Genomic DNA, 18,790 nt, shown 5'->3' on the forward strand with positions numbered 1-18,790 from the left:
GAGTTAGTCAGTTTTTACCTAGTCGATTGCTTATCCGGTTTGATAATAAAACCGAACTAGTTTAATAGTCAGTTCACCAACCTGACCACCCAATCCGGTCCAAATATAATAATTACGCTTGTAAGGACTAATTTGTCACTCTATTGGTATACAATTCTTAGGCGTAGTTTATTTTAGGAATAAAACCAATTATAGAATAGGTATTCCTCTTTATTATTACCAAAATGAGATCTTTATTCTAGGAATAACTATTTTTATATCCATTTGTACTCTAAAATAATTATGTAATAATTACATTTGATATGATATAAAGTGAAGGAAATGATAGGAAGGTGTTTTGTTTCTTATAAAATTATTATAAATATCCTTTGATTTGATATAAAGTAGGTTGATAGAATAGATATCAAAGATAAATTAGTGATTGGATTAATATATTGTATAAGATGTAATTTTGATAAATAGTATTTATATTCTAAAATAACGTTATTATGATATTTAGCTATTATTCTAGAATAAGGAATTGTATTCCAAGATAAGAAAAAAGAAGTTATTCATGAGGGGGGGGGGGGCTTATGAAACAGTCAAGAAACCAATAAGGTAAAGGAAATAATTCAAAAAAATCTTGCCAACAACAACCAAGTGTCAGAAAAGCTAGCATTGTCGGCTAAAAAAATATCCAAGCAAGTCCATTGAATATTCTAGTATTTCTCTTATATATCTTCAAATTCTAATGTGGCTATTATGGTGAGGCTATAAGAAGAAAGTTGTGAGGATGGGATCCACTCCAAAAACCAAAAAGAGTTTGTCATGGTGTGTGATGTGAGGACAGTAAATCTACAAAGATCTTTTCCTGATTAAGAGTTCTGACACTTAGAAGTCTTGTCAAACTTAGATAACTCAGCTCCATATTACAAGCATCAGAAAATCACCATAAAGGGAGAGAGAGAGAGAGAGAGAGAGAGAGAGAGAGAGAGAGGGAAGCACAAAGTCACCAACATGATAACTTCAATTGATTCAGAAAGCAAATCTTATATAAGTTTCTTTTGTAGTGTCTTTCCTTGTACCCATATTTGCATATGTATCTTTCTTGCTTCTGGAAAGGGAATTTAATATAGCCTTTTTTTGAAATATTTAATTGTAGAAAAAGGCATAAGAAGTATGTATCTATGGCTTAAAAAGACACATGAATGATCAAGAGCCCACGGCATTCCCCATTAGTGAAATGGTAAACAAATTCTCAACACGGTACACACTAGACAAATCTCTCCAACAATTATGACAAATGATGACTGCATAAATGCGAGATTATGGTAACATGTTAAGAATTTTAGTTTATCAATTAGAATTTTCTACTCAAACAATTACATTTTCTCGGACAAAGGAGCCAAAGGATGTGATAGAATCATGCAAGCAGTTATTTTTGGGAAATAGGATCCTTACACTTTGCTCGGGTACCTTTGAATGCTGCTCATTCGACTTAGATTCAGCTTCTCCCAATAATACAGCAGGAACAAAGGCTCTGGTCAGAAAAATTAACTGTGAATAAGGAACAAATAGTATACAAATAAAATTAATAAAATATCAAATTTGGAGATGAGAATAAATTCTCAACTTTTATTGAAACCTATGGCTTTGTATATTAGTCTAGAAGATAGCAATTGATGCTGATAATTTACTGTTAACAAACCTCAGATCAGGTAAGGATTCATAAAAAGTTTTTGTATCTTCATCATCCCAAACAGGTTCAAGCACAGAAGAGTCCTTTCCAGAAGCAGAAGATACATCAACTCCTGTGGTAACCCTAGTAGTGTGCCCATCATCAGGCATTACAGGAGGTTGCATATCAAGGGCCTCAGCCAAACTGTAACAAAAGGACAGAGATGAAGGTAAGTTGAGCACATCATTCTAGACTGAATTAGATATAGTGCTCAGGCAGAAGAAAGTAGAAGATATTTGCTTGATAAAAGCAGAACTGGAAGTCAACTGTTATTACTAAAAGTCCTTATTGTAGGTAATGCAGGAGTAAAAACTAAGCCTGGTTGGCATCTGGCAATTCTGATTGTCGTAGTTGGGGCAAGCACTTGTAATAGCTATTGATCACCTTGTTGTCCACTGAAAAACAGTGTCAAGCAACTTTAACTTTATGATAAGTGTCCAAAAAGTAAGAACCCTGCTGTATAGTTTGAAAATCCATAAGGATACCATGCCAGGAAGAAGTTTCTTCAGAGTTCAAGACCAACTACAAAAGTCTACAGATTCAACCGTTCAAGTCATATAGAGTAGATCTACATAGCAAGAACTCAGCACGTTCCGTGCCAACCGGTGGTTGGGCATGGCAAAGAACTTGGCCGCGGACTTAGAGCTAGGTTTAAGTCAATAGATAGGGTGATGGGTTAGCTGATCAAATCCTACTTTTAGCGATTGCAGATGCGGATCTTATTGTAAGTAATAAAGGATTCTGACCTATCATAAAGGATCCGATTTTAAGTGATTGGGATCTTGTAAGTGATAATGGATTCTAACTTATTTTAAAGAATCCTCTAAGATCCGAATCCACCTTTTAAGTTATTCAAAAAGTTTTTCCGTTGTTCTCTTCTTCATCCAATCAAGAAACACAAAAGATTAAAAAAAAAAAAGAAACTAGCCATGGTCATTCATCCTCTCCAGCTTCTCCACATGGCTACAGGAGCCCTCGTTGGCTCTACACCTCCTCCGACTTCTCCACACAACCACAAAAATTCTGTGTGAGGTATTTTGGGGGATGCCGTCGGCACTCCCCGTGCCACATGCCAACCTAGTGTCAACATAATAAATGCCGGTCGGCATGGCCGTCGTTGCTATATAGTATATATGTCACTATATCACTACATTCTTTAAAATATTGTACCCTTAAAAATCTCCATATTCATGTAAATGGCCATCAAAGTTGGAAACGCTGATGTTGCAGATATATGTCATTCAAACTTTGAATTAAAGGATTTTGAAGTATCTCTATGACCTTATGTCTAGCCTTCAGTTTTCTTAGTCAAATTGACATCTTCTAGGTGAATTGAGCCACTCCCAATTGAGCCACTCCCAATTGACCCACTACTAACTCCCTTAACATTATTGAGAGCTAAAATAACCTATTTTGGCCCAACATTTTATATTCAGGAAATAAAAAATAACTTTGAATATGCTCATAAACTGTAGCTTTTAGAATTCTAACAAAACTAAAAGTCCATGAATTGACATGAAAATAGAGTATCTTGATCTAAAGTACACTCCACCATCAAGTAGAGATGATAATTGGGCCCAACTTGCCCAGGTGTGACCCAAATCCGCCACTAAGCCTAGTCAGAACCCAACCTAACCCAAGTGATTGGCAGGTCAGGTTATGAACAAATACTTAAGCCTGGTCAGCCTGAATCCGGCCTGTCCAAAAAGCTTGACTTGATGATCAAGATTAGAGGCTTGCACCATTCAACAGGATATTCCAATCAGCTATCTACTATAATTTCCTATTCTTTGGTCACCACATTTCCGGTGATGAATACAATAGAAATAAAGATTGAGAAGAGCAACTCACGAAGAGACACCACGTAATAATTGATCATAAGACTTCCGAAGCTTTTCATATGAGGTTGCATTCTCATCACTAAGCTCCCCTTTAGCATTTAAGATCTTTGCATTCTCATGTTCCATTAGCCGAAGGGACTGTAAATTGGAAAAGAAAATAATCAATGATTATGCGCAAGTCATCAGCAAAAAGGTATACAAGTTGTGGGAATAATACAAGACAAAGAATGCATAGAATCCATCAGTTATAGTAGACAGTCTCTGCTCTAGTCGAGGAATGCACATTTTGAGATATTATAAATACATAACAAATTGTACTTACAGCATGTTCAGATTGGAGTAGTTCAGCCACAGCATCATAGTATGAGTTCAAGGCTTTCTTGAAGAACTTTTTCTGATCTGCAGTGACATTTAGTTCCTTAAAGAACTGCAGGAGATACAACAGAAAGCACCATCAAATGTTACATGATAGATTGACAACAAAGGAATGAGTAACCATCAAGAAAGACTATCTAATGAGTGCAGAATATGATAGAAGCAACAGAGAAGAAGTGACGAATGAGGAGATAAACAACCAAGAAATTAAGAAAGACTAATCATAAGTTTCTTCAAGACAGACTTTCAAATATCCTAAATGAAGCTAGAGATGTTATACTAAACCACCCAATGTCAAAAATAACAGCATATATTACTACATCGCAAATTTTGTTTTTGCCTCAATTTCATCCAGTTTTCACCCTTGAAAAGGCTACTAGATCTCTCAATCAAGAAAGTATAGCAGAATTACTAGATTTAATGCAGGCAAAGACCATACAGAAAACAAAAAGCTAGTGAGTGAAGTTGTATAGTTTTGGGTACACAAATGCAACACTCAACCTCAGAATAAGATTGTTTGATATGTATGATACTGTAATATACCAATATCCATGATTCCATATTGCAGTTGATGATTCAACAGTTTTAGCGTCTATCTACAATGAAGGACACAACAATGGAATCTCAAAGACAACTAAAAGGAACAGCTGAACCTGTGAACCACCAGATTTATTGGCAGAACTGTCGATGACAATGTCATTCAGTAGATTGCATCCTACTAAGTACTTGTATTGTTCCAAACAAGTAGTACACAATGTAAATTTATAGTCTAAATATAAAAATTATGAAGTTTCTGTAGCAGCTAGTACCTCATCATGAACTTCTGGTCCAGATTGCTGGAGTCCCAAGAAATATTTGCCTTGGCGAGCGAAACTGGTGAGAAGAGACAAATTCGTCTGAGTTGTGTCACGATCCTTTAAATGTTCCAATGAAGTAAGGTCTTTTATAATATTTATGAAAATGCTGGCATCCTCAACAATTCCTACAAAATAAAGTTCCATAAGAAGTTTCAGAGTGCTCCTCCTCTTCATAGCCTTCAAGCTCTTGTCTGCATCCAAATCATCTCCAGATTTCCCAGGAAAGAAAACTTTCAGGAGGCCCTGAATAAGACAAGGTGAAAAGTCTTTGTATCGCTGATGAAGCAAAGAGCACACCTACAATAAATAACACCAATACATAAAGTTAGGGCCACACATATAGGTTCAAAAAAAAAAATAGTAAGATGACATGAATATTCTGCCTACAGGGTACAGCTTTGTTTCTTTCATTTAAACAGTCTATCAATAGGCCAGGAAACCTACGTGATCAAGGAAAAATTTTCTAAGCTGAAGTTTCTAAACAATATTTTGATCAAATCCTACTTCATTGTTTTAACAACAAGAAATAATGATCTTCTATGTTAAAGGCCCACAAAATGCATCATTTCATTCAGCTAATTAATCTGTACAAAGTACAGATAAGAAGAAAAACAATGGAGCATAATCACAAAATAAGTGAACAGCCACATGAAATTGGACTATGTTATCAGTTCATCCTGGATGCATGACAGATCCAATTATAAATTATTTTTATTGCTACTCAAGTAGGACAACAAAGTAACCATCCCACAATGCCCTCAGTAAAAAAGTGATATTAACCTCACCACATTCTATGTGAATGTGTATATCTGACGTTCAGAACATAATGCAGTCAATATTTCCAAAATGTGAAATCAAGTACTTGATAGTATGAAGTCCACCCAAAGTAATGCACAATTTGATAGTTGAAACCATCATCATTGATGTAACAGAAAAACTCCTTGGACAGCATTTAAGGATAGAAGAACAACAAGAGGATTGAGAATGAAGAAAATGGCTGATATGCCTCAAAAAGTACACTTAATGCCTACTCACCAACTACATTTACAAACCTTACTTTTACCCCCTTTATAAGAATTCTATCCTTCTTAAAACGCAAAAGAACATAAAAGAAAAATGAATATGTGTACTACAATGCAGTGAATGCAAGAACAAAACATATAAATTATAGTTTAAAGGCTTAAACATAAATACCTTCTTTTCCCTAAGGGGCATGACTTTCACAAAGCTCCATGAATGCAGGTTTAGAAAAGGAAAGAAGTTTAAAAGCCTTATCCCCATAGGTTGTGTTAGGTTGATGGGAAATAGAGATGCAAGTGACAGCTTTTTGCAGTTTCTAGTATTTGGATGAAGAAAGTAGATTGAGAAGTGTGTTTCTCCGCTTTCCGAAAACTACCTAACTTCTTTAATTTTAGCTCATTCCACTTCATCTTTTAAAAGGAGAGAGTGACATTTCCCAGTATTTTACATATTACATGTGACCATCAATTGTCATAATTATTCACTTCCCACAACATTTCAAAATTTTACCAAACCCTAATAAATCATGACTACTTTTTAAAAGTGACTTTCAAAAAACTACTTTCTTCCCTCCATTTCTTGTCAACCAAGCACACGAAACATGTGATATGAACCGCCGCAATCACAACAGGTTATTTCACTGAATATTGCAGCAAGTGAAGACATCAATATATTGATGACAAATAAGATATGGCACTCCAAAAACAGTGCATAGCCCAAGCTTGAAAAAATGCTCATACAATAGTAAAAATAAATCCAAATAGAAGGCAAATATAAATTAATAATGAATTCCCTGATTCAAAGGAGTTGGCCCTCAAAAAAGACCAAAATGTAAAGAGATGAAATAGAATCTATCCTCATAGTTATTCTTATATAGCTATTCAACTCTTCTCAAAAGTATAATCACAAAAATATTTCATGACAATCAGGTTGACACTTGCCACTAATTGCATGTGCATCAACTTGAAAACAGAGATTAAAATGAAGGGTATAATTGAGCAGTCACTCTAGAATTTCAATTGCTTTTTTATTAGCATAAATTTAGTGGAAACCAAAGATAACTATCCTGCCTAATGCATTAGTCTAAGAATAATACTTGTTACAATGTATTACCTGGACAGCAGCTTGCATATCAGAAGTTCTAAGTTTGGCCTCACAAATAGCAGATACTGCTTCACTAACAAATTTGCTTAAATTGACACTTTTTAACTCATCTATCAAGCTGTCCCGTTGCTCATCATTTATCTGTTTGAGCTTCTTAATGACAGCTGTATTGCGTTTAATACTGGAGTCCAACGTCCTCAGGAAATTTGAATCTGGAAGACATTGTCATTCAAACTGTTAATATAGAAAGCGAAGAAAAAAAAACATTCCTTCTTATCTGATCAGTGATCACAAGCCAATTATTTAAAAATATAGCATCATTATGTCAAGTTTGGCGAACAACACAAACAGAATGAGTAGGAAATGTTGATGTCAGCAAAGATTTGAAGTTTTGAACAAGGTGATAACATAATTACAGTAACAGCATTACAACTTCAAACAAATAGACTTCTTACCTAGCTGCTTGGAAATCACAAGGTTGCCCCAAACCATAAGATTAATGATACAGATATGCACTAACATGATAACTATTCAGCTGCAGATAATATGCTAGAAGACTACAGTGCAAGAGAAGTGCTGAAGGCAAAATCAAACACCTGTTAATTAAGAAGGCCATAATTATGTAGATTGTACGATACACTTAGCTAATTGGTGACGAATGCAAAGGCTCTTATTACATAAGAAAAGTTTAAATTCATAATTGAACGCCGTCAAACATAAAAGAAGAACAATTTGATCCTCAATTTGAAAACATAAAAGGGTTCTCATATTATGCACTTCATCAGTAAGTAAAGTACAAAAAGGTTACCAAAAGGAAAGACCTAGTACAATGCCCTCCAGATAGTTAGAAGAAAAATGAAGAAACTGCAAGACTATAAGAAAAGAAAATGGGAAGGAACATCTTGAATGTAGTGATATTAATCAGAGAGCTTTGAAGGAAGAAAAGAAGAAAAAAACGGCATGGCAAGAATTAAAGAACAAAACAGAAACCACTCTTTTTGTCATAGTAAGTCTCAGATGTTCCTAGCAGTTATTATTCATTCCTAGACCAATACTTGATACATGACCATTTCCCTCTCAAAGTATCAAAAGACCAAAGGTGACGTAATTGAAGTTTCAGTGCAAGATGAACTTTAAATGATATAATGCCCAAAATAAGTTACCTGGCCTTTCAGGATTCAGATTACTACGACGGAGAGTGATCTTTACATCAATCTGTTTCTTGTACTCCTCAAGACGTGCGACACTTTCCTGCAGAGTATCAACATTTAATAGCAATCAACTCAATTGTAGCCTATCAGTATCATATACAAGAGTATAAAGAGTGGAATTTACCAATAGCTAGTACATACTAACACACAAATGTCAATTGTCCTAGGACCGTAGGTCTATCAAGATACTATTATGACCTTATCTATGTAACTTTAATTGAGAGAAGGGAGCTACTACTGATTAGTAGTTGGTACAAGTGGCACACCCTTCATATAAGCTGTTATCTTGTGCCATATGCTTACACAATACTTATGGAAAGGAGATGTGTTGTTGCCATGGTTACCATAGATCAGGCAAGATCAGCATCAGTAAGCCATGCTGACAAGTGACAACATGGCAAATCATGCTACTTTGTAATGCTGGGAAGCACAAACTCGTGCAAATAGCTGTTGTGGCATGTCCAACACGATGAGAACACCGAAATGCCAGGGACACATGCCAAATGCAGGAAAAGCATCCGAAATAAAAGATTATTTCAAACACTCCGGGTTACACTGAGGGGGACACGTCGCAGATTACAAGTTCGTGTTTACAAAAATTTATAACTCAAACCAAAATCCCAAATAAAACCTCTTCCCATAGGTTGTGGCTACGATCTCCCTTGACGACGTGCTCCTTGGTTGCGACTGAGGTCCCTCCCCCCCCTCCCTCCCTCCCTCCCTCCCTCTCATATTTCTTCTTCTACTTCTCCATCCCTCCCTCTCAAGCCGAGTTGAAAAGAAGCCCAAACGCAAATATGCAACTTAAAGATGCTTTTTTATTTTATTTTTATTTAATTTATTTATACACTTATAGTGAGTTATTGACTTGTTAATTTTATTTCTTTTATTTATACAATGAGTTAGAGACTTGTTAATTTTTATTTTATTTTTGTTTATACAGTGATTGCAATGAGAAACACTTATTAATTTTGTTTTATTTTTATTTATGGAGAATCCAATTTTCTGCATTTCTATTATAAGTTAACAATTTCTATTTTACATGTATTAATAAACTACATATATATAATTTATTTATAGTCGTATCCTAGACATGTCTGTATTCTTTTTTTTCAAGATTTATCGTATCACCATATTTGTATCATGTCAGTCCGTATCCCAAGTCCATTCTTCACTGTTATAACATCAACACTAGGAATAGATGATGATGAAGAAAGTAAGAATGAATTTGGCAATCAAAAGAAGTGCAAAGTTATCTCAGAATAAGAGAGATAAGAAAATGATTTGAGATTTATATTTAGTCCATATGAAATCAAATGGTAACTGAATCAAACCCATCAGTATCAGGTTAAATCTGGATAACCTTAGTCTGACCCACTGAGGAAAGATCTCAGTAATCACAGGCAGGTAAAAGCAAGTTTGAGACAAATAACAGGAAAAGGCAAGAACAGAAAGAAGACCATTTTAAGTTGCAAATGGAGATACAAAAACAAAAGAATAGAAACTCAAACCTAATTTATTACAAAAGATCAAGAAGACTTCAGAACCGCCTATAAAGAATCAGATTTTAATGTTTTATATCTACAGCTAGATTCAGATCCTTGAGGCATGATGAAGCCTATGCTATCTGAAATTTCAATTCTCCACTCCCCTGCACCAATCTTTCTCTCAAGACTCTCCCTCTTCTGAACTGTTTTTCTATGAAAATGCAATATTAGCTCCAAATTACTTCCCCCAGACGAAATAGATAAAGTGAAAGAGATGCAACAACTTTTACACTCCAAGCAATAAACTTTATCCTCCTACAGGCTTGATTCTTAATCTAGCTTTGCTTGATTTCATGAGAAACTCGTTGTAATTCATCAAATTCCATCTACATGGCAATAGAACGCATATCTGTTAAAAGCTATCCTAACCCAAACAGGAATTTATACTAGTTCACTAGGTATCACGAGAAAAGAATGTCTACCGAATTTAAAAGCATAATCAAAATCAACTCCAGAAAACAAGCAAAGTGCATGCTAAATTTAAAAGCATAATCATGATCAACTCCAGAAAACAACCAAAGTGCACACCAACTTGAGGGTTTTCAAAATAATCATTCTCCAGTTGATATGGCCACTACTATTGGCTTACTAGGCAGTCCAATATAGAGGGAAGAAATCAAGCACATGCTAACAGGAAATGAAAGATGTAGCTGACAGAAACAAATATCGTTAATTATGGCACGTAAGAAGCAATAAATATTGTTCGCTCTCTTCAGAAATAAACCAATAGAAATGAATTACAATTTCATAATTAGATTACTTAACCTTACCTCATCATCCTGTTTATTGTGATGCTCACTGACGATGCGACATTCATCCTCCATATGCTCCATTTCTCCTACCGACGAAACAATCAATCAATGGCAGACAGCCACTTCATGTCATCAAGTACCAAATCTGCATATATGATAGTACACAGGGTGCACTAATATCAAACTAACAGTGGACATAAAAACATTTCATAAACGATGGTCATGAGTGCACAGTGGATTTTATGACAATATTTTTCAATGGGTTATGTAGGAAATCATACAGCAAAGCAAACAGATAAAGCGACTATTCATATACAAAATAAGTAACACAATCTACAGATGTATATCAGAAATCATTACAGATAAAACCCGAAAAGCATTTACAAACCGTCATCCCAGATTCACAAAGGACCAACACACAAGAAAAAGGAAAGAATTATTCTCCAAAATATATGGCTCCAAATTGACCTATTTGTCTACATCCCACAATTGACCTATTTGTCTACATCCCAAAAAATATTAAACAGGATATATGTATGTGTGTAAGGACTTACATCCATTTTAACTTTAATCCAATATGAGTCTATAACAAGTGGAGAAAAGAATACATAATTGGGAACGATTACGGTTTATCATATTTAAGGCTACTCAGCAAACTACTGCACATAAAATCAAGCAAAGAATTTAGCTAAATTGCTTTTTGCAGTACTACCATTGTGGCTAAAGAGATCCAAAACAATAATAAATAAGATGGTCTTACTTGGGTGGACCAACTAATAATAAAATGATTTCACTTGGACTGACCACCTTATAGCCCTAGCACTTATAAAGAACAGTAGGCTTGGACATATGACAAATTATGTTGGATCAAGCAAAAGGTTGCTAAGATTCTACACATATCAAACATAGGAGATCAAACTCAAAAGACCAACTATAGAGTGGCCTACCCCTGATGCGCTTTCCTAACTACCCAAAGGTTGCTAATAAGTAATAACTAATAATCCAAACTCCTGATGTGTTCTCCTAATTACCACAGAGTATAGCATATCACTACAATTATAAATTAATTGTTTCACCAAAAAGCACTCTAAAAGGATGCCTAGCCTTCAAAAAAATGTTAGCATCTAAAACCATGAATATTGAAAAAAAAAAGGTAAAGGTTCATGGTTCTGGGATACCTTTTCAGATAGTTTGCATTGTACATTTGATGAAAGGCATCATAGTAAAGTTCAAACTTGCAGACCAATTAGATTTACTCCATGTAGACTAAGAATCACTGTGGAAAAAGGGCTTCTATAAGAATTACAAACTTGCTGGCATGGGTATTGGTTACTCAAGGTTTTAAAGTAGTAAAATACAATAAGCAATAAGCGGATGAACAAGGGATCATATAATGTGTAAGTGCTAGGCAGGTGCCCAGATTTCAAGATGGATAAAAAATAAACATATAAACATATACTAGGTAGAGAAAAGGTTAAATTTAATACCTACAATCTAAACATTATGCCAATGCATTCTTGTTAGCCATTAGAATCCACCAATTCATCAACATATACAATAATTTGATTTTCAGAGTCAATCTACATATTAAAATATGATACGAGATGCTAAGGCGGTCAACTAGGCGGGATCTAAGTAGAGTCTAGTTATATTCTATCAAAGGTGGGAATCTATGTGTTAAGGCAGAAGTTTTTTTTTTTAAATGTGCTTTCTATAATGGAATTCATAAATAAAGCCATTAATTTTAAAAGATCTCTCGATGTATAGGCTTGATTATCAAGGCAAGTTATTTTATGTAATATCCATGATCACCACCTAATTCCGCAACAAAGTCTCCTCAACAAGGTCCAAAACCATTCTCGTTGCATACATGATTCGGGCATCTAAGTCTCTCATTGTCATAAACTTGCTTTTCAGCTTCATCCATGAGAAACTGATAGCGTCCCCTCCATTAGAAAATTGTGGTAAATCCCAATTTTGTTTCCAGAACCATCTTGACATGTACAGTACCATCTCACCTAATGTCAAATTCCCTGGTACTTATAGTTTCTAGAGAAACATAATGTTCTAAAAGCATCAATAGCTAAGCTTGTGATGGAAGCACACAGAAAAGAGTTACCCTGACCAGTAGACCTAGTTCATGCAGTTTACGCAAGGAAAAGAATCAAGTTTCCATTTCAAGAAGCAATACATCCATCAAAGCATACTAGCCAATCACCATTGTATCATATGGTCATGAAAAACAACTGATCCAGCACACGCAAGCCTTAGATGGTTTCCGATCACCATACAACAGAACCTAAAAGGTCTACGGCAAGCATGTACTAAATGAAACACGACTATATTTAGTACCTGGAACCATCTAGAAATGAAAGCAAGTTGCCCTGAATGCCCTAAAACCAACAGCTGCAAATGCATTAACAAATTAAGTGCCCAAATTTCACTTGATCATCAAAGATTTTTCCCATCAAGATACAACTATTTAAACAGATTCTCAAAGTATCAAACAAGTAAAACGGAGATAAAACGTCCTATAGCCAACCTTAACATAGTTGGGACTAAAGGCTCGACTATTATTTCATTAATGTTGTTACTGGGAAAGATGTAACAGTTGGCTGCGTTTTTTTTTCAACCCACTATTACATGATGTCATGTCAAGATTGTGGTACCTAAATAGCAAAAAGCATATGAACTAAATAATATTTATAATCACAATACTAACTTTGAGTAAATTTGTTGTTAAATCTTGCTTACCCTAGGAAATTTTTGTGGTGGTTAATGTCAAGGAAGGTTCTCAAATAGAACTTTAATTTTTAATGCATGAATACTATGTAATTATGTAACATTTTTAAGAGCTTTAAAAACTGCAACATAAGGTTTTATTTCACCCAACCCAATCCACTACTCTTTCTTCCTCCTCAGGCTAGGGTATCATGTTGCATGCAATTGGCAGCTCGAGCTCGAGGGTGATAAGACAGTGGTGAACGACAACAATGAGGTCGGCGGGGAGCCGCGTCGGCTAGTCGACAGGGAGTGACGAAGGGTAAAGCTAAGTAGTTTCCCTCATATCTCTCTCTCTCTCTCTCGACAGGGAGTGACGAAGGGTAAAGCTAAGTAGTTTCCCTCTCTCTCTCTCTCTCTCTCTCTCTCTCTCTCTCTCTCTCTCTCTCTCTCTCTCTCTCTCTCTCTCTCTCTCTCTCTCTCTCTCTCTCGCGCGCGCTCGAGCGACAAGGCCGGCAAGTGTCGCGACATGTGTTGTGCCGTCCGATGGTCGACACGGCCATCCATGATTTTAATTACCTAAATTGAAACCAATAGCTTTGAATAGAAATACAGAATCTATGATTTATTCCATCCATTTCCTGTGTACTTGATCCATAGGTTAAAAGGCACTCAAAGCATGTGATTTCATGTTTCTAGCCCTTCCAAACAATGTAGATCATACAAAACAACGTGGATCGTTAACAAATATTTTCTTGTCTTGATTTCGATTTAACCAGTTACTTTAACTTTCAAGGCCTTAATTCTCTCAAAAGGTAACCCAACTCGACTCAGTGGTCACAAATCACAAATGAGTTAACAATCCGAGAAAGAAAAAGAAATTAGGACCTATCTAGAAAGTAAAGAAAAATACATGAAATCATTCTCATTGATATGTGGACATGTCAATTAAATATTAGAGGGGATTGAGGCAATTCAATTTAGAAAAAACAAGCCTAACATTCGGGTGTACTAGATTCTACAGTCAATGGGCCATTTCATCTGGAAAAAATTCAGGAGATGGTATTTACAAGTTCTTTGGTTATCCTATAAATCCTATAACTTTTTTCCAAAATGACTTCATGGAACATTCAACATAGTTCCACTAACCAGGACTCTGGGGATTTTATCGATGGGAGAAGATCTCTCAACATCCAAAGAAAACCTTGAAATATCATAGTTCATTGTAGACCCTACAGTCCACCAACTACAGTTACTACATGGCATACTCAGCACCAAACAAGAAAAGTTACAGAACAAGAAGACAAAGATAATCAAATCCCTATAATTGTAAGACAACAAATCACAGAGGAATTGGATCAAATGATACCTAGAACAAAAGTAAGAACATCTGCATACACCTTTCCAAACTGCACGGAATAACTCCCCAATCCCACAACTATCTAGCAAAAAAAAGGGCATTACAAACCAAGTCCTAGCTTCACAGGCGTATTCTGATCAATTAAAAGGAGTACCAAAACATAAATCATTCTCCAGTGAAAGAGAGAGAGTTGGAACTACATCAGACGAGCAAAATCCAAAATTTCTTCTCTAGGCCTTAAAAGATAGTATCTTTTCTGGTTACTGGCACTAATTTAATCTTTTTCTCATAAAAAGAAAAAGCACCCATATTGAAGTTTGTTCTCCCATAACATACGGTTAAAGCATAAGAGCAAAGATACCTACCAAATTCCAGATAGTCGGATAATTCATCACATCGCACAAATTAACACCCTAATGGCATAGAAATCAAAGAAAAAACCATAAAATAAAAAAGATATGACATCCAAATTTCAACTATATCAATCTCATACCAACAACAACAATAGAAGATTTCGTGCTCTTTCAAAGGGGAAAAGCAAGAAAATGGAGAAGAGAGGGAATAAGAGAAGCAAAGCGGCATACCCTCCAGTTATCCGTCAAAGAAGGCACAATTTATTCTCTGTAGTCGAAGCGAACCAACCCAGAGAGAGAGAGAGAGAGAAGAGTTATGAAAGCAAGAAGAAAGAGGTGGAATCCAAATCCCGAGCTTTGAGTTAGTTGCATAATTAGTAGGCCATGTTGGGCCGGGTTCAGGTCCTGTCTTGGATTCGTATATTTGGTAGCAGTAAAAGTTGATTCCATCAGGTAACCTAATTTTTAAACAAATAAACGGATTTTAGTCTAATCAATTTCGAATCGTAAATGGATCAACCCGTCTAACCCAATTATTAAATTGATTATGTTCAAGTGTGAAACGAATCCATATTTTTAATCCGGATACGGTTTCAAATATGAATATTAGACGGATAGCAGAATTTAAAATTATATCCTAACTAAAGATGATTTTTGGATCGGATCTTAAATGGATATGGATCAAATCTTAAGTGAAGTACGACCTTTCTTTTGGATGCCATTAACACAAAATACTAAGAGTTTACAAACAACATAGAACACATCACTAATAACAATATCAGTGTTCACCGTTTAAATGAGCAAAGTAAAAACTACAAATTGTTTTGGGTATGTCCAGTATAGTAATCTGATTAAATTTGTTCAGTTGCAAAGAGATATCATTCTTGATAAATATTCCAAGATCAGCGAAGATGTTCATAAAGAATGCAGGCAACAAAACCATCAGAAGAAAATAACACATTCTATAACCTGAATAATATGGAACAAAGAAAAAAATTGTTTTACTAAAGTAACAAAGTCCGAATAATATGCTTCTGTGCAGATGTAAAAAGGGTTATGCATTCAGTCTGTCATACCCCCATAACTAAGGGAAATTCATTGCAGATCAATGTCCCAGATATGAATAAGTAACGCTAGACTATGTCAACAAATGAGCTTTAGATACCATTACCTGGGAAGGCCTAGAGATCACCCAGATGAAGACGATAGCGGCGGAGCTTGGTGACGGCGAGCTCGAGGAGGGAGGAGACGGATCTTGGTGATGGCGGAGAGGCGATGTCGGCGGAGCTTGATGACGGCGATCTCGAGGAGGGGGGAGGCGAAGCTTGGCGACGGCGATCTCGAGGAGGGAGGAGGCTGATCTCGGTGACGGCGGAGAGGCGATGGCAGCGGAGCTTGGTGACGGCGAGCTCGAGGAGGGAGGAGGCGAAGCTTGGTGACGGCGGAGAGCCGGTGAGGTGATGGCGCTAGAGGAGGAGGATGGTGATTTTGGGCTTTTGATGGCCGCTAGGTTGGGGATTTTCTGTTTCGACTGGGGAGAGAAAATGGTAAGATGGGTTCGGATTACGGGTGAAAGATAGGGGCAGAGTTTGGTTAATAACGGGTCAGATTTAGGCTTTTAACGGGTAAGATATATATATATTATAAGTATATTTTTTTTTAAAATATACGGGTGAACGGAGATCCAATATCCGCATCTAAATTTAGAAAATTATATCCTATCCCTATCTATATTCGGATCCGAATCAGGTCCAAACTTTTTACCATACTGTTTGATCGGATCAGATCGGATCGGGTAATTGGCTGGATCAAAATAAATCCGACCCGTTTTCACCCCTTATTTATATTTGTCTATATTATCTTAACATGTTTAACCCATTTATAATGGCATACGCTAAATTATTTATAAGGTGATAATCCAATTATAACTATCATCACCCATTTACAACCAGAATAACTCTTTTATCACACAAATAATATATTTATAATACAAAAACAACTTGTTTATAACGTAAAAAAAATCTTATTTATAACTTAAATAAATTTATCTCTGATATAAATAATTTATATCAATTTAAATAACTTCTGTCACTCAATAACCTATTTTATGACTCATGTGACCCGTTTAATAAATAAATTATATTTATATTTAAAAATAATAACTCATTTAATAAGCGGATACGTGGGATTGTAACCATCTAATCCTCTAATTTAAAACTTTGATAAACTAGTAAGAAAAACCTTTTATATATAACTTTTTAAACAGGCAGAGTAGTCAAGAAGTTTTCGCACGTACAATGTTCCTGCAAATTTGGTGCTGAGATGGCTATGATCATCTGGTAAAAGCCTTGCTAGACCAAAATCAGCTATTTTGGGCTGGAAATCACCATCAATAAGAATATTACTAGACTTTATATCGCGATGTATGATACAAACATGAAACTCCTGATGCAGATATGCAAGACCTCGAGCCATGCCAACAATAATATCAAATCTTTGTTTCCAGCTGAGGGTTCCATGTCTCTCGCCCTTCTTCCATTCTAAGCCTCTGTTGCCTTTAGCATCGAGGTCATCATCACTCTGTTCTCTTCTTCCGTCCTACCTTCCTCCTCTGTAATTGGGTTGTTGCAAAAACACTTCTTCTTCCTCTACCTCTTTGCTACAATCATCCTTGCCACCACTTTCACTTATCGTTGTCATCCTTACTATAAGTATCGCTCAAGCAGCCTATCGATACATATTCGCTAGAGTCATGACAAAGCCAATGAAAAGTTTATCTCAATATCATGGCGTGCTTGTGATTGTTACATTTTCTTCACTGAACTTGATACAATATGTTTACTATTAAACTGATGATATTTCACCAAGTTGTGAGACTTATTCAAAGTATCTCTTCTTTTTTCTATGTATTAGAATTGTCATGTACTGGTACTAATTTTCTAATTACAATGAATGATATCTCCACTTTCTATAAAAAAAATATAAAATTAAAATATATTCTTTTTTGCAATTTGCAATTAGTCATTTATTAGTAGCCATGGAATTCTTTTTTTTTTCTCTTATAAAAAATCCAAAGGGTCAGTTTCATTAACAAACAACAACAACAACAACAACAATAATAATAATAAAATAACTCATAAAAGGCCAGTAAACTATTCAAAGATTACATCTGAACAACAGAGAAAAAGAAATACCACATACTATAGCCAACCAAACTAACACCAATTATCAAAGTCAACAAAGACTAAGTACAGACCAAGACTTCCAATCAACAAAATAACAATTTCGTTTTTGAGAAAAATCGGTATCCCCATTAGATTATAAAAAAATATCCAAACTACACTTTACGTAGTTCAGAAATACAAGAAAATAATACAAAATTAACAAATTTTATCCACCATGTTAGGTTTTTATTTGTTGGCAATTGTGTATAAAATATTCTAAGTGTATTTTTTATATGTATATGAGCTTTACACAAGTCTAGAATATCTCTGGTCTGAAGAATTGCAAGGTTATTGGAGAAAAGCTGTTGAGTTCACACCGCGTTCACAAACGCGTTCGAACGCGGTGCGTTCACAAACGAGTTCGAACGCGAAATCTGCATTCACACAGACAGAGAGTAGTGTTCACAAACGCGTTCGAACACGGGCATTGCGTTCACACAGACAGAGAGCCGCGTTCACAAACGTGTTCGAACGCAACCTGAAGAATTCAAGCTGTCGCGTTCGAACGCACTCGAGCCCGTTCGAATGCACCAACAAAGTTTAAAAATATTGGACTTTCATGAGTACGAATAAGATTCAGATTTGGTTCTATCTTGAAGATCATGAGTATGGATAAGACTCGGATTTGGCTCTATCTTGAAAATCATGAGTACGGATAAGACTTGGAGTTGGCTCTATCTTGAAATTCATGAGTACGGATAAGACTCG

At 35.6% G+C, this 18,790-nt stretch overlaps 1 protein-coding gene across 3 annotated transcripts in view; it reads right to left on the minus strand.

The window, feature by feature from the left end:
- LOC140763769 (regulator of nonsense transcripts UPF2) overlaps positions 1 to 16,427 on the minus strand; it is a 32,054-nt gene extending 15,627 nt beyond the window's left edge. Inside the window, exons 1-10 of one of the 3 annotated variants that reach the window (XM_073102111.1) lie at positions 16,030 to 16,427; positions 11,603 to 11,700; positions 10,443 to 10,569; positions 8,078 to 8,165; positions 6,924 to 7,126; positions 4,743 to 5,087; positions 3,881 to 3,985; positions 3,569 to 3,696; positions 1,688 to 1,861; positions 1,441 to 1,519 (exon numbers count right to left, since the gene is read on the minus strand). In XM_073102111.1, coding sequence (XP_072958212.1) covers positions 1,441 to 1,519; positions 1,688 to 1,861; positions 3,569 to 3,696; positions 3,881 to 3,985; positions 4,743 to 5,087; positions 6,924 to 7,126; positions 8,078 to 8,165; positions 10,443 to 10,505 — 1,185 coding nt within the window. In that variant the 5' untranslated portion in view covers positions 10,506 to 10,569; positions 11,603 to 11,700; positions 16,030 to 16,427. The remainder of the gene's footprint in view (positions 1 to 1,440; positions 1,520 to 1,687; positions 1,862 to 3,568; positions 3,697 to 3,880; positions 3,986 to 4,742; positions 5,088 to 6,923; positions 7,127 to 8,077; positions 8,166 to 10,442; positions 10,570 to 11,602; positions 11,701 to 16,029) is intronic. The other 2 variants (XM_073102112.1, XM_073102110.1) reach the window with 2 other exon arrangements.
- Between the last annotated feature and the right edge of the window lie 2,363 nt (positions 16,428 to 18,790).

The sequence above is a fragment of the Typha angustifolia genome, chromosome 7, assembly GCF_048772165.1.
Source record: "Typha angustifolia cultivar Huaian chromosome 7, ASM4877216v1, whole genome shotgun sequence".
NCBI lineage: Eukaryota > Viridiplantae > Streptophyta > Magnoliopsida > Poales > Typhaceae > Typha > Typha angustifolia.